General features: G+C 49.4%; 1 protein-coding gene across 3 annotated transcripts in view; it reads right to left on the bottom strand.

Annotated features, from left to right (window-relative positions):
- LOC116450804 (vascular endothelial growth factor receptor kdr-like) overlaps positions 1 to 23,314 on the bottom strand; it is a 120,747-nt gene extending 97,433 nt beyond the window's left edge. For all 3 annotated transcript variants that reach the window (XM_032123603.1, XM_032123604.1, XM_032123602.1), the window contains exon 1: positions 22,546 to 23,314. In XM_032123603.1, coding sequence (XP_031979494.1) covers positions 22,546 to 22,609 — 64 coding nt within the window. In that variant the 5' untranslated portion in view covers positions 22,610 to 23,314. The remainder of the gene's footprint in view (positions 1 to 22,545) is intronic.
- Positions 23,315 to 25,048: the final 1,734 nt, after the last annotated feature.

The following is a 25,048-nucleotide window of genomic DNA, read 5'->3' on the forward strand; positions in this document are numbered from 1 at the left end:
AGGATTTAAACTGGCACCAGAAAATGTTAAGGAGGGATTTCCCCGAGCTTTCCACGCAAGCTGCTGTCAGTGGGAAGCTGACATTTCTGTCACAGTTCGATCCAACCACTGGTTTCACACGTGTGGGAAATCTGTCCTGGTGTCTGCTTGTAGAGAGCTGACCCAGTCCCTGACATCTTTAATTGGGAAACAACTTCCAGCAGTAATTTAGGGCAGCCAGACTCAGTTTAGGGGTGGTTGAAAAATAACACTCCTATAAATTCGTAGTAAACAGATGGAAATGAACTTTCCTCGGGTTAAAGAGGTTGGTAAATGAAGTTTCACTGGGCCACAGCACACAAATTAATGCACTGCCCAGCATGAGCTCCAGATAAAGTCCCACTTGAGGGGTGCTAACTTTGAACTTTACTTGGCCTGGCCATTTCAGTTCTTAGAACGTTCATAACCAGAGCAACTTCCCATGTAACATGAGGCAATAGCAGCAAGTGAAAGACTATTTCCAAATAGCCAGTCAATTAAATCACTGTCCCAAATGTCAGCTTGTCCTTTGATGATAAAGTGCGATGGTAATTCATCCTAAGCACAAGGCTTTGGAAAACTGTAAGATGGATTCCCTGGGGAGACATTAAAATGTCCAGAGAGGAACAGAGAGAAGTTACAAAATCCCTGACACTGTGGTTTAGCAAAATGTGGGTTTCTTTGAAAGCATTTTTTGGTCTTTTTTGCCAGCACTCAGCCTCTGCCTGGATGTGTCAGATCAGGAGGATGCTCTCTCATGTTCCTCCACCACCTGCAGACTAAATCCATGATTCCCAAATCTTTCTTCTTGTTCCATCATCCACTGGCACATGAGAGAGTTGGGAACCCCTGTAACTACCTGTACCTTATCCTTGAGCCCAGCACAGAATGAGCTTTCTAAGATCCGAAAAAAAAGAAAGAATTAAGTCCAGCTGATGGCAATTATCAGGAGTGGATCATACGTGGGCCTTCAGGTGCTACAATAATAAAACTGTTGGAAATGGGAGTGGTTAACAGGAGAGGCTGGAATCATGGCACCTCTGATAACAAGGGCAACCCTTTATCTGCTCTTTCTGTTGGCAAGAGTTTGGGGAGAGGAAAGAAACCCTTCCCTGGGCTGAGTTACATCAGCGTGTGTAATTCAGCTCCCAAAGGAAGCAGCAATGCCAGCCCTATCTTTAGGAATATTTAGAATTAGATGAGATAAAATGCTGGGAGATGTCCTTCAGAAAACATTTGCTGGTGCCCCACATGGAGCAATCTCTGAGAACTCCAGCTGCCACATTTGGGCAGTAGCTGATGTTCTGCTGAGCGGCCAAGCAGGGCCTGGCTTGGGGCACAGGACCTGTACCTGTCCCTTTCCAAACCTCTCTGGTGCTCCCTCAAAGGCAGCGTGGATGTTCTCAGCTTTGGACTCCAGAGTGTCCCCAAACCAGACCTCAGAGAGGACTGGGGATCTTTTCCAAGAAAGGCAAAGAGGAATTTGGGTGAATTCTGCTGAATGACAAGAGGGTGGCTTGCAAAGCTCTGACCATGCTCCAGAGCTAAATCCTACTTGCCATCAAGGACCTGCCCAGGGAACACCAAATAATTATGGAAAAGCTGCTCAGAGAGACCACAGCTCTCCTCAGGCCACGCTTCCCAAGGTTTCCTGCCTGGAGCCTCGCTGCTGTGAGCCCAGCAGTGACCCCTGCTCCCTGGAGGTTCTGGTCTGTCCTTGTAGGCAGCACCACACAAACTCTGCTGTAAACTGGGCAATCGCCATTTTCAGGCCTTTATTCCTCCTCTCCATCTCTTGCCTCATCCCCAGCCCTCTTTTCTAAGAAAAATATGAGCCTGCATGGAAAGGCTCCTTTGTAAAGAACATCTGTGTCCTCCTGTGTGATGAATCACTGACCTGCAGAAGGAGCAGGCCAAGGGAAGGCCACGAGAGGGATGGGGCTGAAATCAGATCAGGGAAGGTGGATGGGCAGGGTGAAGCAGAACAAAAGCCCACCCCTGTTAGCATTGTTTGACCATTTTTCTGTGAGCGATAAATCCAGAAGCAAATGAGCCAGAGCCTCCTGAGGTCGAGTCAATTGATGTGCCACACTAAACAGAGATGGGTTTGAACAAATACAGGGGTTGGACGTGTCAGGAACATGTGAATGCTCAGTGTCAGTAAAATCTGCTTGGTGGGTAATTACTTTGTTTTCTTAGTTTCTCTGCCCGTTAAGGAGCAATGGGCTGAAGCTGACTTTGGACTTGATGCTGGAATCTGTTTTCGATCAGCTCCGTGTTCCACTTCTGTCGGCTTTGTGTGCCTGTCTCAGGAGGTTTTCCCTTTTTTTTCTGGCTTGTTTTGAAGGATAGGAGGTTGCTATTTTGGGAGACAAGATAAAAGCTGTTTGCTGAGATGGGGAGAGGGAACCTAACCATCTCCTTAAACCCAAGCCCAGTTTCAGCTACATTTCCGCAGCCCCGGGCGATGTTTTGTTACCCTTCGCCTGCAGCCTCCCTGGGCAGCTTGGCCTAACTGGGTCTGGTTTCCTCACTGGTTTGCATTAAGCTGCAAAGTACCAATCGGACCCAGGGAATTGGCTGCAAATCACTTGTGAAATCCTTCTTAATGACAAACTCCATCAGGCCGTGGAGCAGGGCTTCAATCACTTCCTCAGCCTGCACCGCACTCCTACCCTGACGTGACCCCAACTTCTCCCCTGTTTGTGAGGCTTCTCCACAGCTGTGACATAATGTTTGTGATGGCAGGCTTTGGAGGAATTCTGCTCGTGGCAAAGCAGGAATCTGCTTCGAGTTAGCACTGCACATATTTATCAAGTCTACATAGCGTGGCTGCCTGTTGACAAAAATCCCTTCTCCTGTCCCCCGCAGGTTCCCAGAGGAGCTCGCTTGGCCCACAAAGGTTTGGAGCTAAAGCAGGTTCTGGTGTCTGGGAGCAGCCCAGAGAAGGGGCAGCAGATGGGTGATAATCCACATGTGATGCCCAGAGCCAAGCTGTGTTTTTAGTGCCAGATCCTGCCTTTTGGGTGGATTTGGGAGTGCTCAGACACTTCCAGGACCCCTCTGCCATGCCTGGAGCCATTCCCTCTCTAACAGGTTGGTTGAGTTGTATCACATCAGTTCCTGATCTGGAAAAACCGTGGCATGGGGAAGGGGGTTGCACAGTGACCTGGAAACGGCAGATTTGCTTTGTGGGATCCTGATTTTAAAGGTGCTTTACTGCAGCTGCTTCCAAGAAAAGCAAACACTGCCAGGTACCGGGAGCAGCCCTGGGTCGCATTAAAGCCACCTACGCCGCTCGGCCAAAGCTGGGCAGGAAATTCTTCTCCCTTCATGTCTAAATATTTAAGACCTATTTATTTATTTTAATTCCTCTGGTGCATAGGGATAAAAACACAAATCCTTCAAAGGTTTTTCTTATTATGGAAAGCAGCAACAGAAAAAGACTCGTCTAAAAATAGCCGGATATTTAGGGCAGCCCCCGGTAGTGGGAGACAGATCCAGAGCCTTGATTCCACCAAGGAACGTGGTGTCTCCAGCATCCTACGCCTCCATCCCAACAACAAGGTCATGGCATCGTTGGGATGTGACCGGAAGCACCGTCCTGGCTGGAGAACCTTTCCTGGAAAACCGCTTCTGACCCAGCCACTTCCCACACAGGATTTTGCCACAGCGTAATTTTCTAATGAAAAGCCATTTTTTTCTTATAAAACCCCAAAGTGGTTCTGTTTTTCATATGGATTTTGGAGCAGAAACAACCATGCCACTATTTGCTTTTCCTAAAAATCTCACCTCTTCACCCCACAAGTTTATTGCACTTCCTATAGACAGCCAAAATGTGCAGTTGTGCTTTGAACAGTAAAATTAATTTGGGTGCTGGATAGTTAACAAAATCAACAAATATGACTCTGAAAGTAATTAAAAGAGGAGGGTTTGGAGCTCTCTCCTGACTATTTCTTGCAGAGGATCCAAAGCCCTGGTAAGGAATGGAGAACTATATGAAAATGACTAAGAAAAAAGAGAATGATGAAAGTTCAGTGAGCACCGAAGAAAAGCAAAATGAAAACTGGATGTCACCAAATAAGAGAAATGTCACCAAGACAGAAAAATGTCACCATTTGAATTCAGGAGGAGCAAAGCACCAAGGTGGGAGATGAAAGAATAATGCAAATCCATGCAGGCAGTTAAAAAGGTTCCCTCCATCCCAATTCCACACATACAGCCTTGATTTGCTGCACTAAGAATTCAGAGAACTAATCCCAGTAATGAAATCCAGACCTGAGACCCTGCAGAATAAACAAACAGCTCATCAAGGTAGAGCCAGCGTTTACTGGGGTTCTTCTTTCCAGAGTTCTGCTCCCTCTTGTCTCCATTAGTCACTAAAACTTGTGGTGCTGCACGTGAATTTTGGCCTGGCAGAGGGGACCTGTGGCTCTGAGGGATTTCTGCATGTGCTGAAGGAAACCAACAGGTTCCTGGCACCCCTTGCTGAGCACGGGGGTGTTTGTGAGGTGTGGCAGGGCAGGAGGGGGAAGAACGTGCACTGCAGGCAAACAGAATTGCTGGAAAAGCAAATAGAAGTGGCTTTGAATTTTCCCTGGATGTGCCAGGAGGTTACAGAGATGTCTGGCTCTGCATGGCCAAGCCAAGCCAAGACCAGCCACTGGTGCAGCCACCAACAAGCAATGTTTGGAGTCGAAGGAACACTCTTGGGTTCCAGCTGGAAAGGGAGGCCCAGCATTTTGTTGCACTCTTAAGCTGTCGAAATGTTTGCATCAATTGAAAACAGGCTCTTGGGGGAGAGTAAGAAAACAGGGATGAACTTTCAGGCTGAGACCTCAGATGCCAAATTGTAAAACCCTTGGCTGGAAGGTCTCAGGGCAGAAACAACTGTGCAGCATTAACTGCATAGCAGTGGTTCAAACAGGAGCCGTTGGAATAAAGAGCCTTTAGGAAAATTGTGAGGCATTTCTGCTGGGCTCTAGAGCAAGGTCAGAGCATGGGAGCAGCTTTGGGAGGAGAAAAACGCTGCTGGAGAGTAAAAAGAGCTGTAGATCAAGCCCCAATCCTGCAAGCTTGTTCCCAGGAGCTGCTGTGGTGATAGGAACATCTGTGCAGAGGGAAGAGTCCCCTGAGCCCAGGCAGAGGCAGCAGAAAGAGATCCTGACGTGAGGCAGGGCACTGAAATTAAGGGACATCTTCCCCTGTGATGAAACTGAAATTAAGGGACAGCTTCCCTCACAATGGCACTGAAATTAAGGGACATTTCCCCCTGTGGTGAAACTAAAACTCTCACATCTCCATGGCAGGAAGGACAGCCGATCCCTTTTTGTATTCTTAATTAACCTGAGCTATTTTAAAACTACAAGTCCCTAACCTAAGTGTTAGACCTGTTTAGCTTTTTATAAATCTTTCTAAAAAGCATTCTGTTTGTTCATTTTCCAGTATTGTTTCCTTGGCTTTTGGCCATGAAAATACAGTTTATCTGATGGGATTTAATGGATTGGACCAGGATATCAGAAAAGCAGGAATCAGTAGTGATCCTGATGTGTGAGTGGCAGAAGTGCCAATGTTTGGGTGCAATTCCAGCCCAATTCCCATCGTTCTCCTCCTGAGCACAGACAGATTTTCCCCTGCTCTCCCCAAACAACACCCACAGCAGTGACAGGGACAGTGCAGCCTGGCACAAGTCTGAGTTAACAATGCTGAGCATGACCTGTTTACTGTTTGGAAATGAGTAATTCTCTGCATGATTCATCTCGTTGTCTTTGTTGTTCCTCAGAGCAGCCATAGAGGAATTTTAGCTGTGGTATTTTATTGCTGCAGACAACGGGAACTTTCTCTTTTCCCCGGTTTCCAGACAAATGTGGGAGGTTGGGAAGGAGGCACAGAGAAAGAAGGAAAATTTGTCATTTCTCCTTGGAATTCTCCAGTTCTGAACTTGGTTAGAGTCCTCCATGTGTCCTGTAGGGGTTTCAACCCCCTTGGCACAATCTTTTAAGTGGGTGAGATGCAGTAGGGGCTGAACACAGCCATGATTTCAACCTCTCCAGCCCTTCCCTGGTGTCTTCCTCACCAGTGGAACCAGATCCTTCACAGCACATCCAAACTGGATCTTGAGCATCCAAGCTGGAAGCAGCAGTGCAACCTCTTTGACATTCCCACCTTGCATGAAGTGTACAAGTGAAATTTTACAATTTCATCACGTGCCTCCCTGTGCTGACACACGAGCCCATTGTAGCTGAAAGGGAAAATAATTCAGATATCTACACTCAAGCAGAAGGCAATGAAAGGCTCAGGTAGGAACCTCCCATTCACAAACTCCTGCAAAATGCTCATTTATCTGTTCCACTGAAGATTCCCTAAATGAACACTTACTGTTGCAGACCTGAATCCTGAGGATTTGGAGAGCTCTAACACACAAATCTTTCCCCTTCTCATCAAGCCCGGCTGTAGCTGGGAGGTTTGGGATCTGCAGGCTCTGCTGACCCTCCAGGACAGCCAGAGGAAGAGGGAGGAAAGGAAATCCAAATATAAAATCAGCTTGATGTTCTTGTCTCTCTCATCAAGGGAGCCGTGTTTCTCCCCCTTCTGTCCTCACCCAGCTCAGGGCACCTTGGTGAGCCCTCCATGCCAAGGATTAATCCAAAGCTGAAAGTTTTTCGATTCAAAATGAGAACAGGATAAAATCTGCAGCTTCAGCTCTTCTGTTTTGTTCCAGAAACGCTCACCCCACTCCTGGGTATGATTCAGCACAAGACAGAAAGGATCTTTCAGTTACAAAAGCCCTCAGCTGCCTCATTCTTGTTCCAAATCCCGGTGAGGCTCCCCCAGGAGCTCACAGCTGTGGGATCCCGCCCTCACTGCCCTCTCTGACCCCATTCCAGGCCAGGATGGGCAGCCGGTGCCCCACAGCTTGCAGTGGGAGCTGTCTGGCTTTCAGAGAGGGCAGGAAGGATCCAGAGCCATCCCAAAAGAAACCCATTTCCCCACAAATCTCATCTATATCCTGCAGATCCAGGGGGAGCATGCAAGGTGCTGAGATTTGGGGCCACTCCATGCAGATAAATCTATTTTGCTGTGCCTTGAGCTGCTCTTCCCAAAGCAGAGCCCAGCTGGCAGCACCTTGAACCCCTGGGAAGTTTTTGGGGCCAAAGCTTGGAGCAGGGGGATTTCCCCCCCAGCCATTCCCAAGGATTCGTTGTGCACACGCACCCAGCCCCTCTTTCTTCTCCTGAAGTGCTTTCATCTCTCCTGGTTTTGAAGAAAGCAGGGGTGGCCCCACCCTGCTGTATAACTGCAGGGCTATTTACCACTTGGAGAGGAAATCCCATGTCACAACCCCTTGGAGCACAAGGAATAATGTCCGGAATTCCTTTATCTGTGACCAGGCCTGGCTCACAGGCTCTTTCCTGTCACTTAAGTGTACACAAATATATTCTTTTCTTTTGTCAAGGCAGCGGGCCCAGGTTTTAATGATGGTTTATTAAAAAAGAAAAGGCTTTGGCAAGGCTCAAGAACAAACGTTCTCTGACTTTGGGACCTTTTGTTCTTCAAGGTGAAAAGTGACTATAAAGAATAAGGAAAATTGAGTCACTGGTCCTTGCCCTCCATAGTAAATTTGACCTCCACTCTTTTACAGTGCCTAAAATTGGTGTCCTGGGCTAATCAGGGAAGCTGAAGTGATAACCCTCTCTGCAGGGCTGCTGTGCAAGATGATTTTTTTGGAAGTGATCAAAACGACCCTTTGGGCACTGCGGTTTTTGTACCCTCAGCTCCAAGGTTTCTGTCGCTGCCTTCATGCCAAATTTTGCCCAGCTAAAGGTTGTTCTTATCCATTAGCAGGAGGTGGAGTGAGAGCTGCTGCTGGACACAATCCCGAGGGCAATCCCTTGGATGAGAGGATGGGAAGGAGTGGGATGCAGTGTGTGCTGAAACATCTCCCTGTGCATGGATCCAGAGCTCCGGCCATTCCCTGCACCGTGGAAAAGAGGATCAGGGACTCCCAGGAATACCTGAGCCATCCTCCCAGGGCACCTCTGTGCTGGCAGGATGAGCTGGAACCCCTCAGGGATACCTGCCAGCATCCCAGGCAGTGCTGGGGCCATTCCCTCCTTCCAGGCCACAGATCAATGCAGGGACCACCAGCTCCAGGGCAGAGGGGAGGGAAATCTCCAGCAGGAAACCCCTGGGAGCAATGAAGTTGCAACAGAAAGATTGGCACCAGTGTTCTGAGGGAGGCGGGGGGAGCAGGCAGGAGGAGGAATCTTTCCAGGAAAAGCACATTTGCATCAGATACTTCCAGAAATAAAACATCACCGTGTCAGAGAAACGTTCTGAATACTGGCAGCTCTGCCCTGCTTTGCCCCACCGCCCTTTCAAATCCTTCTCAAAAAAGTGACGATCCTTCAGTCTGGAGCCCCCTCAAGCAGAAAGGAGTGCAAGTGCCAACGGAGGCTGCAGAGCAGCCCCAAGTGATCCCTGGCACCCTCTTGGCACTGCTGGTGATGTGGGGAAGCTGCAGCCTTGTTGCAGGACAAATAACTCAGCAGCTGGAGTTTACTGGCTCTTTATTTATCTTCCTACAGCGCACAGGCAGTGCCAGATGTGCTGTCCCCAACTCACTCGCATCGCGTTTGACGGCTCCCGTCAGAACCCGCCCTGGGCTGCATCCAGCAACGAAACTGTTTTTAGCAGAGATAAATATTTAGGCAAGCCTGTGATCGGCAAGGACCTGTCCCTCCCTTTGCATCCTTCGCAGCTGAACCGAAGGCGGCGGCTCGGAGCAGGGCACAGATGTTTTCTGCACAGGAGGAGCGTCCTGTGCTCTCACCCAGCCGCTGCCACTGCAACAGATCTCCCAAGGAGGGCGACTTTGGCAAGAGGGGACCTTGCAGGGGCTGCAAGCTGAGCATTCACCCGGCACGGCGGTGTCCGAGCGCTGCATCAGAGCAGCGAGCGGGCAGCGGCTCCTGTCTGTGCGCTCCCGGGCAGCAAACGCTGCCACCGACCCTGGCTGCAGGGGGATAGATCACACTGCTCTCCCGGCCTTGTGGCAGGTGTGGGTATGCGTGGAATACGTTGGATTTGGAGGATTGGGAGTTGTAAGCCTTGATTTTCCTTTGCCCTCTGCGCTGTGGTCCGCGAAGCGTGCATGGAGCAGAAAGGATCCGTGGTCGGACAGGGTGTGGAGGGGCTGGATCCATGGATTTTCCCTGCTTTCTTCACTTATTTCTCCACTTCCTGAGTGACCCACACTCAGTGAATAAACCCAGCAGGCCCCCGGGCTTTGCTGCAAGGTGTCCTCTCTCGCCTGTGCTGGGATCTCCCTGATTCCCACAGCCCTGGCTGGCCTGTCCTGCCCCCCTGGCCGGGACTGCCCGGACAAGGAGCTTTGCCCGGGCAGGGAGGATGGGCTGGCTCAGAAATCCTAAGGAAAACCCATCTGTGAGAACACAATTCATGCAAATCAAGGTGGATTAGTCCCTTCCATTTCCCTGCTCTGTCACTCTGCAGTTGGTGGCAGTGATTTAAGGCCACTTCACTCAGGACTTGGGCTTTTTTTCACAGCTTTATTTGCCTGACCTGGGTTTTCCAGTCTGCTGCAACGAGGAGATGAAGCCATGTGTGACAATCCATCCAGGCTGATGTTTGCTGGGATGGATCACAGATTTTCCTGCCCTGTGTCAAAGGGACTCCAGCAGGGACCCCGCCAGCGCTGCCCCAGAAGGGGCCACCCCTCCTGTAGGGACATTTCTCTCAAAATTGCTGCTATAAATTGCTATAAGCTCACTTTTTCACTGTGTTTGGAAGAGCTGGGGTTGCTGTGCCACACAAGGAGTTCTCAGTGTCACCAACCCCGTGGCTCTGACAGCACAATCCTGATTTTGGGTGCAGGTCCCACAGGGAGCTCACAACCTGACAGCGCTGAGATCACTCATAAAGGCAGGCAAGCACCACAACCTCAGCCCAAAGTCCCCAAATCTGAGGTAGGGGAGGGTCAGAAACACCTCCCTGATTTGTATCCTGCCCAATATCTGCTTTTGATCGAGGTCATGTGAGATTGTTATTCCCAGCAGAGTGTTGCCATGTTAAAATGAGGAATTTTTCAGGAATTTTTCATTAACGTTGGCTCTGGCAGATAAAATATTGGCCATGCCAAAGGCAACATGCTTGGGAATAGGCTGCTCTTGAGCCGGGAGATAGCATCCCTGAGCACTGCAGCTCACACAGCACATGGATTGCCTAGTGACAGAGACAGTAACAGCCATGGAAGCTGATAGTGGCCAGGAATTTTGCTTTTCCTGTGTATTTCCACCTTCATTAAAAGGCCAGGATAGCATATTCCGGTGGACACTCATTTTTGTTGTTCCCTTTTAAGAGAGAAATTGCTTGGTGAGAGATTAAGCAGCTGCAATTCTATCAAGGGATGCACAGATCAACCTTCTGACTCTTCATCAATTTGATCTTTTTCACATGAAAAGAGAAAAGAGACAGAATATCGGTCATGTATAACCAAAGCAGTGGCTGAAGGAGCGCTGGCTGGGCTGGTTTCACAAACTTTGCTACAGGATGAATGAGGAATTCCTGACAACCCTCATGGATGAACCCATCCATGCCCTGGCACCAATCCCAGTCCTAGCCCTCCACAGAGCCCAGGTCCAGCATGACCCTCCTGGGCTCCTCTTTTCCTGTCCTCCCAAGATATCTTTGTACCCACTGGACACAGAAATGTGTTCTTAAAGTAAATACCTAACGTTCTGCTGCTTGGGAAGAACAAAACTCTTTCCAAGGAGGAATAATGTCTCTTTTTTGTCTTTCTTCCCACCCTTCCTCACGACAAAGTATTAACAAATATTAATATAAGCACGAAAGTTTTGATACTGAGCTTTGAGGGAATCTGTAAATGGTTGTCTTGTTTGTGTGAGTGTGTGTGTGTTCTTCACCTTGTGTTTTCTGAGGGTGAAAATCCAAGGGGCTGTGCCCAAAAATGAGAAGATTTTTTTGTGGATGTTGATATTTAAGCCTTGGCTGTGGGTTTGGGTAGGTGCAGCTGTTGTAGGGAAACATCTGTGGCTGAGAAAGGACAGCACCAAAATGGCAGTAATAATAATAATAATAATAATAATAACAATAATAACAATAGTAATAATAACAGTCTGCAGGGAGCAAGGAGGAATTGGGCTGGATTTTGAGCCCTGGCTGGATGCTGCTCAGCTGCAGCTCTCTGCTCCTCCCCAAAAGTTTGCAGATTCCAGAACAAGTGAGCTCCTAGAGAGGGGGATTTCTCCTTCAGATTCTCAACTTCAATAAATCCAATATTCCCTTGATGCCTGCAATCACCTTCTTTCTCCTGCTGAAAGCAGCAAGGGGCTGTAGGTGAAACTCCTCCTGAGCTCCTGGCAAGCCCTGCTGGCACTCCAGGCTCATTAAGCAGCTCTCCAAGGGGCACCTCCAGTGTGGATGTGCACAGGGGAGATGAGAACGAACCCTCAGCCTGGAGTCCCCTCACTGTAACAGCCTCTCAGCAGGGGAATCCATCAGATCAGGGCTGGAAATCAGCTTTGCAAATTCCTCCGTGCCAGAAGACACAGCTGGAATGAAAAGCAAGAGGATTCTTGGGATGTGGCTGCAGCTGGAGTGACCGTGCACCAGTGCAGGTGGGTGTGGATGCCATGGATATTTCACTCTTCAGGAGCTGAGGGAGGTACCACAGCAGAAGAAATTCAAGGAAAAAAATGCAGCCTTGCAAGCCCTGAGCATCTCTGCAGGAATTTCTGCCAGTTCAGGCCAAGCCTAGCACAGCACCCAGTCCCAACCCTTGTAACCCGAAATGCCTCCATGTCCTCGCAGCTCCAGATGGGTTTTTCTGTGGTGATGGGAGTGAAAGATGAAGCAAATCTACTGCAGCTCCTGAGCTGCTTTTTCTCTTGCAAGCATTGATCACTCCATCCCTCCAGGGAGGAAGGGAAGGACCAATCTCCCTGATTTACAGGAGGCACAAAGGCAGGAAAAACCTGTGCTGCAGGGAGGAATGCAAGGCCAAAATGCTCTGGAGGACTGAGGGGCACCTGCAAACTTCAGTGCAGGGCCTGACAAAGCACCCACACTGACCAGTGCAGGCAGCAGCGCTGGCATCACGTCAGCCTTTCCCTTCCAGACATCCTGGGTGTTCCTCCATCCCACCCTGCTGCAGCCCCCGTGCTGGAGTCACTGCTGCCCCAAGGGAGCTCCCCTGGGTGTTTGTCAAAAGGCAGGGGACAAAGTTGAGTCTCTTAAACCTCACCTGAACTCCCCGTTGGTTTGGAGCACAGCCCCTGGCCCAGTAGAGACAAACCCCACAGACCTGGCCTGGTCCCCTCTGTTCCCAGTTCCCATTCCAGAGCATCCCTCAGTGCTCCATCTCATCTGCCCAAAGCATTTCCCTGTCAGGCCTCTGCCTCTCTCTTCAGGAAGTGTTTGGACACTGCTCCCAGGGATGCACAGGGTGGGATCGTTAGGGTGCCCTGTGCAGGGACAGGAGCTGGACTGGATGATCCTTGTGGGTCCCTTCCAACTCAGGATATTCTGTGATTCTGTCATTCTGTCATTCTTTGATTTTGTGGTTCTGTGATTCTGTGATTCTGTGATTCTGTGATTTTGTGATTTTGCTGTTCTGTGGTTCTGTGATTGATTCGGTGGTTCTGTGATTCTGTGGTTCCATGGTTCTGTGGTTCAGAGAGGCTGCCTGTCACCCAGAATGTCTAACAAGGCAGCAGCTCAAGGCAGAGGAAGACATCAACCCAAATGATGCCTGAATTCCTGCTCCTAAGAATGCGAAGGAAACGCAGCCCAAATGAGCTGTGCGAGCACAGAAAGTTAATGTATGCTCGTTGTATATCTGCCCATTGTCCAGGGGAACTCTCTGTTTCCTCTGGGGATCTATAATGAATAGACCTATAAGGGAATGTTGTGGTGGCAGCAATTTCTCTTTTCCTACCATTTAACTCAGAACAATATGGAACCAAAACAACGAGGCAGCCTTTCAAAGGCTGGCAGTACAATGCACCCTATAGGACATCAACCATTAAACTGAAGAGCACGAGGGAGACCTTTGCCCTGTGGATGCTGAGAATTCTTCTCAGTTCCTTTATGCTGAGAATTCCTTTATCATACCCACTGCAGAGCATCAGAGTTGAGATACTCTCCTCACATCCCACCACGCCCAAGTGTCGCTACCCCGCTTTCACTACCAGCACAGGGCAAGGCCAGAACTGAGATAAGCAAAAGAATTTAAAACAGGAAAGATGACTAAAGGAATCAGGCTGCTCTGGGCTCTCCTCTCTCTCTCTCAGTCTCGTCAGCTTAGATCTAAATTGAAGGAGACTTCTTGTGACACCAGATATATTGGTCAGCCTGGGAATTAAAGAATCAGCCCCAAAAAAAGGCTCTGCAAGGCTTTAACTTCATGACTGATCCAGGTGAAGTGTTTATTCTGAACCACAGCAGTGATGGCACCAATGATATATCAGTATTATCTATATTGCTACTCTGAGGAGGCAAAATGAATGCTTGGAAAGAGTTTACACTCCATCAGAGCCTGTAGGAGCAATCCCAGAGTCATCGGACAAAGGCTTTGGTGTTTCCCTCATGCAGAGTGTGCAGGGATGGACTGTGGATTAAAGATTACACTTGGCACAGGTAGGCAGAGAGGGAGAAGCTCCAAGCTGCACTGCTCAGTGCCAGACCACAAATCCAGGTAATATTTCAAAGTCCACATTCATTTTAAAGTACAAAAATACTGTACAGTGGAAGGGCAAATGGCCTCGAACAGTGGCTGTGCCAGCAATCCTCCAGGGAAATCAAAACCTGCTCAGCTTCAGCTTTTCCACTAATCTTGCTCAGAGCACAGAATTTTCATCTCTACTGCCCTGATTTTCTCCTGAGTGCAGGACAGATTTGGCAAATGAAAAGTGAGATTCATACCCAGACAAAACTCCTTTCCTCTTCTTTTGTCCTTCTGCCAGAAACCCACCAGAAAGCCAAAGATTCTGTCCTGGAGAAGGTTAAAACAAGTTGGGCACATATTCTTGGGATGGGAGAAGGAAAACCTTTCTCTAGGGAGCATCAGCCTGTGTCTGCAGACTTGTGGGATGCTGTGGTGCCTGTTTGGGGAGCCTGCCCTGCTGGTATCATGCACCAGCTCTGCCAACCCACACAGAACATTAGGAAATCAGGCTGGTAATTTATTTTTAAGAGCAATATAACCACCATAGGTAAGCACAAAGTTCAAGAGAGAGCAACCTCAGTCACCAGAAGAGGGTCCATAACTTCATGATTTCTCGAATTAAACCAATAATGGCATTTCACCAGGTGGGTCTGAGTATTGCTTTTCACATACAAAGTAGACAACAATAAAAAGGGCAGAGTGGCTGATTTCTACAAGAGATAAGAAGCGGTAAAACAGATCAGAACAATCCCATAGGAATAATTAGGGGAAATCAGCCTTGTATACAATGACAGAATTCCTGATGGAAACTGCCTGGAGCTGGACGGGGGAGCCCCTGACAAGCCCTGCTCAGCAGCCTCCTGTTTTCCTGAATTCCCCTTCCCAGGTGGTCTCTCCATCCCAGGGGTTGGGCCATGCTGGATCTTTCATTTCACCCTGCATTGCTCTCATCAGAGCAGGGCTGGTATAGCCCAAACTCACCGAGAAATCTGAGCTCGTGTCTATTTGACTGGTTGGGAAAGCCAGGAGAGAACATTCCAGGTGTGGAAACACCACAGCAGTTCCAAACCTGTACATTCATCACACTGCACTCTTGGTTTATCTCCCTGCTGATGGATTAAGTAATAAAACTGTCCACAGGATCATTAGTGGCTTCATGGGAATACCTGGCCTTACTTTCCCAGAGAGCCAGGGTGCCGTTATCCTTGGAAAAGTCCCCACTGGGTGGGATGATGGGCTGGGAGAACCAGAGTGAGATGGGCCAAGAGCATGGAGCTCCCAGGCAGAGGAGGCTCTGCCCCAGGCAATCCCTCCCTGCCATGCTGACATAGGATTTTAGGGATTAATCACTCTCTCTGGGAATTCCTATTGGGCCAAACCCTATTGCTCTGTCCTTACTCAACAGAAAATCTGCCCAGACTAAAGGGAAGTTGTTTAAAGCATGGCAGTCTCCAGGAGTCTGAGCAGAACAGATCTGTGCAGCCAAAATCAATGTGAGGTGAGCACCTGGGAATAGCAGGAGGGCTTCTTGTGCTGCCTCACACAACTGGGGCTGCTGCAGGCTCAGCCACGCCCTGGCTTCCCTTCACCACTGGAAAAAAAGCAGGTTATTTTCCTTTCTCGCAGTGAAGCAAATCAGGATTTTCCAGCATGATCAGTAAGGTCTCTACCTTTATAAAGCCTGCAGTGAGGGAGCAGCTTTCACTCAGCCCTTTTTCCCCTCAGATTCCACCACAAATTGGGTAAACAGCCAGAATAAAATAAATGCTCTCAGCCATACAATGGACAATTCAAAGACGGGCTATTGTCTTCAGCCAAGCACAGCCTTAAACCTGTGTGAGCGAGAGGCAAAGCTTGTCCCGAGTGCGTGAACATGAAAATAATCCAGACATCATCCATTCGCAGAGAAAAAATGTGGCAGGCCAAAAGGTTAGCTGATTCTCTCTGCTTCACACCGTGTAATAGCTTAAATTGTGTTTTAAAAGTCCTCAGGCTGACATCATTGTTTACATTATTTGAATCATGCTTTAATTGTAGCAATCCCCTTCCAAGCAGCTGAGCTCACTGCGAGGCTCAGCCCTGCTGTGTCATGCAGAGAGAGCTGACACCACTTCCTTGCCTCATCCACATCCAGAAAGAGAGCTGGGAAAAGGGATCTTGCCTCAGAAACAGAGCTGGGAAAAGCATTTCTCCCCACACCTGTGCTCTGCATTATTACTTCTGATATTCCTCACGGGTTAGGAAGCCAAGCAGTGGAAGCTCCTGCAATCCTTCCCCTTATCAAAGCAGCATTAATTGAGGAGTAAAGCATCAGTGGGGACTCTTCCCTAAGTAAAGGGGGGATGTTCCAATGACCCAGTGGGGCACCTGTGGGATTTATTTTTCTGCAAGGAAAGGCAGAGAGACCTTGAGTCTTGCAGCAGAAAATCCCCAGAGCTTTACTTCTCTCCTTCCAGCCCCAGCCGCGCGCGCCTTCCTGCTGTGAAGGGCTCTGGACAAGCTCTTCCAACAGCCTTTTCCTGCTCCTGGAATCAGGATTGCCCACACCACGGGCTTCCAAGTGCTACTGTGTGGATGTGTGTGATGGCTCCTGTGGGAGCTGCTCCTGGCAGCTGGAAGAGTGAGTGGAGAAGCAGAGGGGGAAATCACATTTTACAGCTCTTGGGGGACAATCTGTAGGAAGTGTCTGCACATTAAAGGTCTGAAACGCCGACCCCTGCACTACCCAGCCCAAAAACTGGGGAAATCCAGGCTCAGGATGAGCTTTCAGGATGATCCCTATTGCTACAAAGGGCCAAAGTGAGCCCTTCTCAGTAGCCGTGGGGGAATTGAGGAGGGGATTCTGGGCACTCATATCCCCACTCAGCTTCTGTGGACTGGGAGGAAATTGCTTTAACTCCTAAATGAGTGTATTCAGCCCTGATTTCAGTTAATGAGCTCTGGATTAAGAGCAAACAGGATGAATGGCTCACAGCTCAGCTGTTTCTGTGTGTGGAGTATCCCTGTGAGCAACCCCGTGTTCCTCACGGCTGTAGAGGAATGGGCAAAGTAGCCCCATGGTGCTTGGTGCTTTTCCTGCAAGCTGACCCTGGTGTATCCGTGAGGAAGAATTCCAGGTGAGCCATTTCTGAGCTGTGGGCTCTAAGGAAGCAAACGTTTTGGCTGAGGTGGTTTAGATTGGAGGCGGTTTTGTAAAAATGGAACAGGTAATGACTAGGTCAGGCTTCCTTGACCCTCAAATCAAGAACAATCCCAGCAGGGCTGAAAGCTCCCCTCTCCACTTCCTTGGCAATCACGTTCCCACAGTTCAGAAAAACACAGGAAGATCTAAGGAAACCTATGTGGAAATGCAGAAGACAAAGGCAAGTAATCTGAAAATAGAAGGCTGGTCCATATATTTCCTTTACATTCTGGGCCTCAGTCTGGCTTTTGGCTGAATTTTGAAACCTGGGGGGCCATGTGCTTTTGCCATTCCCTGCAGGACACAAAGGAAAAGTGGCTTTTTCAGACTTCCATCATTTGCAGGGTTAGATGAGGTTCTTTCCTCGTTGCTCAGTCAAAGACTCAGGGCTAAAACTTTCCTGCTTAGAGCCACAACAAAATCCCTGGACAGTGGTCACACACACCCCATACAGGAGATGTGACCCCTCCTGCATTTCCAGATACTGGGGGCACTTGCAAAAATTATTTCTTGTAAAAATTCAGTGCAGTAGGAACATGAAGAGCTGACAGAAAACAAGAGATTCAGCTGCAGGTCTCGAGCAGTCCCACTTTGGTTTTTTCAGAAATCTCTGCACCAGAGAAAGTTCTAAAGGCAAAATTCATTTTGGGACAGAGAAGAGAGACTGTGCAGACTCCTGGTGTGGAAGGGCTGGCAAATTCCTCTTGGCTTCTCCTGATGTAAAAATTCGAGGAATCCTGAGCCCTGAGGGGAGTTTAGGAGACATCCAGGAAAGGGGGGGAGAGAGGAGAGGGATGTAGGATGTAGCGGGGACTAAAAGTACGTGCTGCAAAGACAGACTAATCCGAGGACTTGGGGATGAGGGTATTGGAGTGAGTCATGAAGATGTCCACAGACTTACTCACTATCCATCATAGAAACCCTTTTTTAAATTCCCTGCTTCCATTCCCACAGCCTTTGGAATCGTGTCCAGCGCTTGGCAGAGAAGAATTTGCAGAAAATGGGCACCCCTCAGTTTTGCTCATCACAGCCTCACAAGATCGGGCTGATCCTGATCCTTCCTCCTTCCCCACTCGAGGAAGCTCCTGGCCGAGCCTCTGAGGTCACACTTCGTGTAGAAACCTTGATTCCCATGATTTGTGCAAATCCTGCCTTGCTCCTGATGACTGCAAGCTCTGCTGCTGGAGTCCTGCTCCCCAGGGCAAGCCTCAAGCAGGCACTTCTATTCAATGCCAGTTCCAGATAACAACCTTGGCTGGTGGATTTTGGCAGCTTCTACTCTATTCTCTGTGGCCTTAGAAAGAAAAATTAAAGAAGTGCCTAATGGGGAGCTCGGTTCTCAATTACACACATTTCATCCAGCTTTTTTTGGGCAGCCAGTTGTTCTGAGGGCTGTGACTGAGGACAGTGGGATGCTCTTCCCGAAGGAGGAACGGGAATGTCCTGATGGGCACTCAGAGCCTTCATTCCTGTCAGTCATGGGAGCTGCTGTCTGAGGGAAAGCACTGGGGACACATTTATTTCATCCCTAGCTGTTGTTTAGATACTCCAATATCCCTTAATTACTTCCACTTCTAATTCCCATTCCAGTGACATCAGGCTGGTTTGGAGAAAAAAGGAGAGGTGGATCAGAGGAAATACCAGAGTGAGCATGTGAAGCTCAGTGGGGCTGTGCTTCAGTGTCCTCCTCGTGCTCACTTTGGAAGTCCAACGCTGCCTCCTGGAAATTTCCTGTGTAGCTTTAAAAAGTGCAGGTGGCTGCTGCTGCCCCCAGAACTCTCCTGCAATGGGAACTGAGAGCACCTGGCCTTTTTCTTGGTGATCGAGTGACCCGTCCAGCATCACGCCTTGCAAATGTCTCTGGAAGGAGAAGATGTATCTCACCCCTCAATAAATATGGGATAGAGCAGGTTTTCACCCTCCTCCAAACTGCGCTGGTGATTTGGGAGACAAAGCTCCAGAAAGCACAGATCACCTCCCCTGGCTGTACCTGAGAAATCTCCTTCTGGGCTTGGAAACTTTTTGCTCGTGTGCACAGACTTCTTAACAACAGAAATATTCCACATTCAGCCCAGTTTGAGATATTAATTTGAAGTGATGTAGATTGAGTTATCACTTTGTACAAATAATTTGTCACAAAATGAACAATCCAGGGAATGTGTGAAAGGGCAGAAATGACCCAAATGGACCCTGTTGCTCTTACTCAGAGCAGACCAATGTGCGCAGATAAATCTTTTGTACAAGTTTTAAAGAAAATCCTGCCAGTTCTTACACCAGAAACCTTCAACAAACAATCTGCATGGTTTTCTCAGTGTTCTTTGGGGTGCGATGCTGTTTTTTAGAAGTTCAGGGAGTACTCAGAAATACTTTACATTTTTTGCCCTGCCTTAAATGGCTGAATTGGTATAAAGAGATTTTCAGTTGGTTTTGAATGCGGCAGCTCCAGCAGGAGGCTCATGTATCAGCAGCCTAAAAAAGGCTGCTCTGCTTTTTATAACATTTTCCCACAGTAAAGCAAATATTTGGGAGTAACATCAATTAAGAGGCACGTTTTTTGGGAAAGCAACCCCTCAGTGCCTCTGCCTTGGCACAGCCACACTGATCCTGCTGGACAATGCGACCATCCCGGCTGGAAAACGGGGAGGAATCCGAGCTCCTGAGCTTTTATCTGCTGATATATGGTTTAATTGAAATCTCTATGTTAACGAGCTCTGTTGCCCATCCAGAATATTCAATTTGTAGAAGACATTGTAAAATCAAACAACAACCAAAAAATCAGTTTTGAATGCACTTTAATTCCAAAGCCATTGGGCAGGACCTCATTTTTGTTCTTCAATCTTTAATAATTTCCAGTGTTAAATCACTGAGTTTATTCCGATACCTGAAAACTTACTTGGATTGCTCAGATATTAAAAACCCCTTGGTGATCATGTCAGCAGGTAAAAGATACTGAATTTTTCGTGCACAATTTAAGGTGTAAGAATTTCTTTGCAGATTGTTTTTCCAAGGGCTGATTATGAACCATCCCACCCCACACCTAAAACCTGTGCCAGCCTTTGGCATCTGTACCATCATTACCACATCAAAGGTTCTGAGCAGCAAGACCCCAACCAGTGCTCTGAGGAGCTGAGAAGAAGCTGAGCAATGAGCAAAAGGAAAGTGGAAATTTAATGATACTCATGGGACTAAAGAAGGAAATTTAAAGATGCACTTAAAGCTGTATTTTAGAGTAAGGTGGGCAATATCTGGGATGATGTTCATATGGCCTCTTCCCCCTGCTGAAAGCACCAAATAAGTAAGGAGTTCTCCAAAGGGGACCTGGATAAATGTAGTGGCCAGGATTTCATCGAGTTCATTGTTGGAGATGAACTTGGAGGGAAAAGTGGCTGAGGAGTCGATCCCTCAGTACCGAGCAGCTTTCACAATTGTAGGGCTTTCCTTCTCTCTGCATTGCAGATGGAATTGTTTGGATCGGACTCAGAGTCAGCCTCCTCAGCACAGCTCTGCCTGACTCTGGCCACAAAGATCCCAGGGAAGGTTTAACCTACAGCCGAAGGATAAATCCGGGCTTTGGGAGGTCGAGCAGAGCTCCACTGAGCTCAGTGCTGGAGAGGAACTTTGAGAGCCAGGTGGTGAGCAGTTAATTCCCAATAACACCGGTGCTATCCCCAGTCCTCAGCCTTCCTGGCCCTGCCTCCCTTTGGCTCCCAGCCTGATGAGGGCACCCAGGGGCTGTGCTGATGTGTTCTGTTCCTAACGATGAACCAAGCTCCTGACACCCACAGTGCTCCTTCCCCTCAGCAGCCTCTGCCTACGGGGACAGGGATGTCCCTGCCTTCCTCCCTCTGTCACACGATGCAGACTTTGCCTTCTCTTGGCATCCTCTGTGCCTGGCACTGATGGCAAAAGGAATCTGGACCAAACTCCAAGGTTATCAGGGCCAACACGATTAGGAAGGGAACCTGGTGAGTAAGGAGCTGAGCAGCCCTGAAATGTGGGCAGCATCTCCAGCCAGGCTTTTCCCCCAGCTCCTCAGTCCTGAAATCCCTGTGCTCCACCTCACCCTGGAGCCTCAGGAACACTTGGGCACACCACGTTTTCTCCCACCTCCCAATCCCTTGTTATTATCCCTCTCTAATCCACGAAAGCCTGTGGAGATTTATGTCTCTGTGAAATCCACACTGGATTTCGGGCAACTTTTCCAGGTTGTTCAGAGGTTAAAACTCCCAAAGCATGCAGCTGGCTGCTGCTGCACGTGTCAGCCAGCTGGAGCACATCTCGGGAATCCTCCCAGGGCTGCTCCAGGTGTGGGCACTGCTGGCTGACCTGGCACAGCACTGGTTCCCTGGGGACACCACGGATCCTGAGGATTCCTGCTGCAGGGGCTCCTTGCCACCTGCCAGGTTTGCTGCTTCTGCTTTTCCTGGAAAAGCTGGACAAGCCCTTTGGAGCACAACCTCAGGCTTAGCTCTTTATTCTGCAGGTGACTGTGGGGAGGATGTGAAATTCCCCAGGGCTTGTGCCTGCCAATCAGTCCCTTTCTGCAGAAGGAATACATTAAATCCCTGAATGAATCGAAGAAAATCAAGGACTCCACAGTGTTTCCAGAAGCAATCCTCTTAACTATGAAAAGATCATAATATGCTGAAGAACAACAGCCTCATGCTGTGCAATACATCCACTACCCAAAAATATTCCAAAGTCCTTTCTGTCAGAAGGAATTCCTCAATAAACAACAGCCCATCTCCCTTACACAATTTGCAGCGTCATGAATGAATAGCTCAGTAATCCAGCAAAATCCTCATGCTTAATGAGATAATGAAAAGTCATACGGCAGATGGAAAAGCTCTCCCAAATCTCATTAACCTGCCTCTTGGCTTTTCTGATAGCAGCGAAAACTGGGAGTAAATCGAGGGGGACAGGGAGTTTGCTGCAAAGGAAAATGAATTTTGGAGGGCAGCAATCTAACCTGGCACCTGGGCTGAGAGAAGGCAGAGAAGGAGAAGTCGGAGGAGAAGCACCACGTGAATAAAAATTGAAATATCAAAGAATCAGAATGGGAATATCAAAGAGAATTGGGGTTTGCCCGTAGTATCTGCGCCCACAGCTCCAACAGGAGCCCCAGGACAGTGGGACAGCCCAGGCACTCCCAGACAGCTCCTCCTTTTAAAGCCTCAGCTCTGCCTCAAGTGATCAAATACAACCAGAAACCCTCCCACATCGAGGGGAAAAAAGCCACAAACTGGTGAACACTCACAACTTGCTATTTTTAACCAAGTGGCCAAACCTCGAGGGGAAACACCCATTAAAGTCTGACCTTTATGTGCAACTCCTTCAAGGAGGTTTAATTTTTTTTTTTTTACCTTTATTTCCAAAGATCAGTTTTAACGAAGGTGTGAAGCCCGAGGCGTCGCCTGGGGTTTGGGGACAGAGCGGTGGCACCTGCCCGCTGGCACCGGGGCTCTCGGGTGGGTGACACCTCACCGGGCCAGTGGAGGAGCACAAAAAGCGTCCAAAAAGCGCAAAAAAGCATCACCGAGCGCTCTCCTGAGGGCCCCCGAGGGACGGCACCGCGCCGGGGCAGCGACGCGCGGCTCGTCCCCCCTCTGCCACCCCCGGGGACACGGGCGGCTCTTACCGTGCAGCAGCAGCAGCCCCTGAAGGGCACAGACGGCCAGCAGGGCGCTCGCCCGGGCCAGCATCCCGGGGCCGGTCCTGGTGCGCGTCCCGAGCCAGCCGAGTCCGCCGGACAAGTTTTCCTTCGCAGCGAGAAGTTTGGGAAAGCCGGAGCGGGGAGGGAGGGAAGGACAAGGCGCGCAGGAGTTGCCACTTGTTGATTGCAGTTAAATTGTTCTTTCCATTCACTGCTTCATCCTGGGGCTGCGGGTTGTGTTCGCCTTCCTTTCTGCCCCGAGGTTCTCAGTTTTTCCTTCACCCCCTTTCTGCAATCACCTTAATTCCTTCTTTCCCCCCTTTTCTCCAATCCCCGGGGTGTCTGAGGGGAGCGCTGCTCTGCCTCAGGAGCCTCCCCAGCCCGCCCGGCTGGCGCAGAGTCACTCAAGGGGTTAAAAAGCAAAGCGAAAACACCACAAAAAGTTTGGCAAAAAGTTTCCTCCGCTCGGCTCGCAGCAGCCCGGAGTTTGGGGTAAGGTGGCTGAGCCGCAAAGCCTCCTCTGAAATTTATTTCTCCAGGGAGGTGCAGGTGCCGCGGGGTCGGCAGGAAGGACAGATCTCGGTGTCCCAGCAGGGTAGGACGGCGGGAGATGCCCCGGTGCCCACCTGGCTCTACCTGCCCGGGGGCACCGCAGCGGGCGGGCAGCGGGGCTGGGGCATGGCCGGAGCCCGCCTGGCTCTGCTCTCTGCCTGTCCCCCACCCCTCCGCCTTGGCTTGGCTTTCGCAGGGAAGTTTGATGCGAGCCCGAGATTCTTTATAGGGACAGGAAAAAAAAAAAAAAAAGGAGGAAGGAGAGACGTCACCAGGCGAAGCAAGGGGACTTGACTCTCTCTCTCGCTCGCTCCCTGTCATTTCACAGAGCTCCTGGATTTCCTGTTGCTGCTGCCTGAGATGGGGCAAAGAAGTGAATTCCCGCTGCTTGCCAGCATCGCCTGGCCCTGCAAAGCCGGAGTTCGGGAGCATCAGGTGGCAACATCTTCCCCCAGTCCCGGCTCCGCTGCCCACAGGTCAGAGAGGTGGCATCTCCCTCCAGCCCCGGGGCACCGGGAAGGGAGCACAGGGACACCACCTGAGGAACAGGCTCTCTTGCAGGAGCCGCTCTCTGTGCCCTCCTTCTCCTGTTATTTAGCAGCTCGGGCTCTCCTGCTGCTGTGTCCTGGTGGAATGCCACCTGTGCCCTCCCTGCCCTGCTGTGGCAGCCACTGCCGTGCCTCCCTTGCTCTTGGAGCACCGCGGAAATCCCTTGTTTGGACAGGATATTTCAGGGAACCCCAGTGATGATGCTACTTATATTGCACCGCTGCCACCCTGATCCCTCACGGGATTCTCACCTGGGCATTGTCTCCAGGCACTTGGGTGTAGACAGGTCCACCCACACATGGAGGCTTCCAGCCTGTCCCTGTGCCCCTGCTCTCGCCGTGCCAGGCAGGATTTCGGCAGGGATGGGCATTCCAGCCCTGTGGATGTTCCCTTTTTCCCTTGGCCCTGGGAGATCACAGCCCAGTCCTGGCTCAGGGCTGCTCCTCCAGCCACGGGTGCCTCAGCTGTGAGGGTCACAAACTGGTGACAGCTGTCCCAGGAGATGTCCCAGAGCATGTCAGGGACACTTCTGGAAGCACAGCCAGCACTGAGGTGACCAGGAGGGAGCTGTTCTGTGCTATTTCAATGCAGGTATCAGATATGTGGCTTTTAATGTAAAAACACTGAAAATGAGGGAGTGGTGGAAGCTCCACAGCTGTCCCCGCAGACTATCCTTCCCAATAATCCCAATAATCCCAATCCCAACAAGTGAGGCACTGGGGACACTGGTGTCAAAGGACCTACGGAGCCTTACAGTAAAGCACTGTCACTCCCTGTGGCTCAGTGATGGGGTTGGTTTGCAGTTTTTTGTCCCTCTTGTTTGCAAAAGAAGAGACAGAGGCAGCAGGTGCCTCAGACAGACCTTTTCCTGGATGGACATCAGGGGGTTTGGTGCCACTGAACTTTGCTCAGGGCCCTTTCACACCTCAGTTTAGTCCATAAATCCTTTAATCCATAAATGCCCATAACAGGTCTGAGTTCTACGCTGCCATGCACTGGAGCAAAGGGAGATAGATGCAGGTCCCCTTCTGAGAGTTACAAATCCAAAGAAAAAAGGGCACTTCAGAAGATGAGAATTGATAGAAATGTCCCACATTCAACAAGGAATTGAACACAGGCCTCAGATATTCCCGGGTTTATAAACAAGAAGCCTCATTTTTCATGCACAGTGTTAAATCAAGAATGCTTTTCTCAACATGATCTTCATATAAATGCTCAGATCATTCTCAAGATGACAAATGCATTTTCTATGCCTAAAATTAATTTTTAGAACATACAACTTTCCCCAGATCTGGGTTACAGTAACAGAATCCTAAATAATTATGGATAATAGTAAAGACCAATCTCATAGGAACTTAACTGGAGAATCAAAACTCTAACATAATTA

This window comes from Corvus moneduloides, chromosome 14, assembly GCF_009650955.1.
Source record: "Corvus moneduloides isolate bCorMon1 chromosome 14, bCorMon1.pri, whole genome shotgun sequence".
In the NCBI taxonomy this organism is placed as follows: Eukaryota; Metazoa; Chordata; class Aves; order Passeriformes; family Corvidae; genus Corvus; species Corvus moneduloides.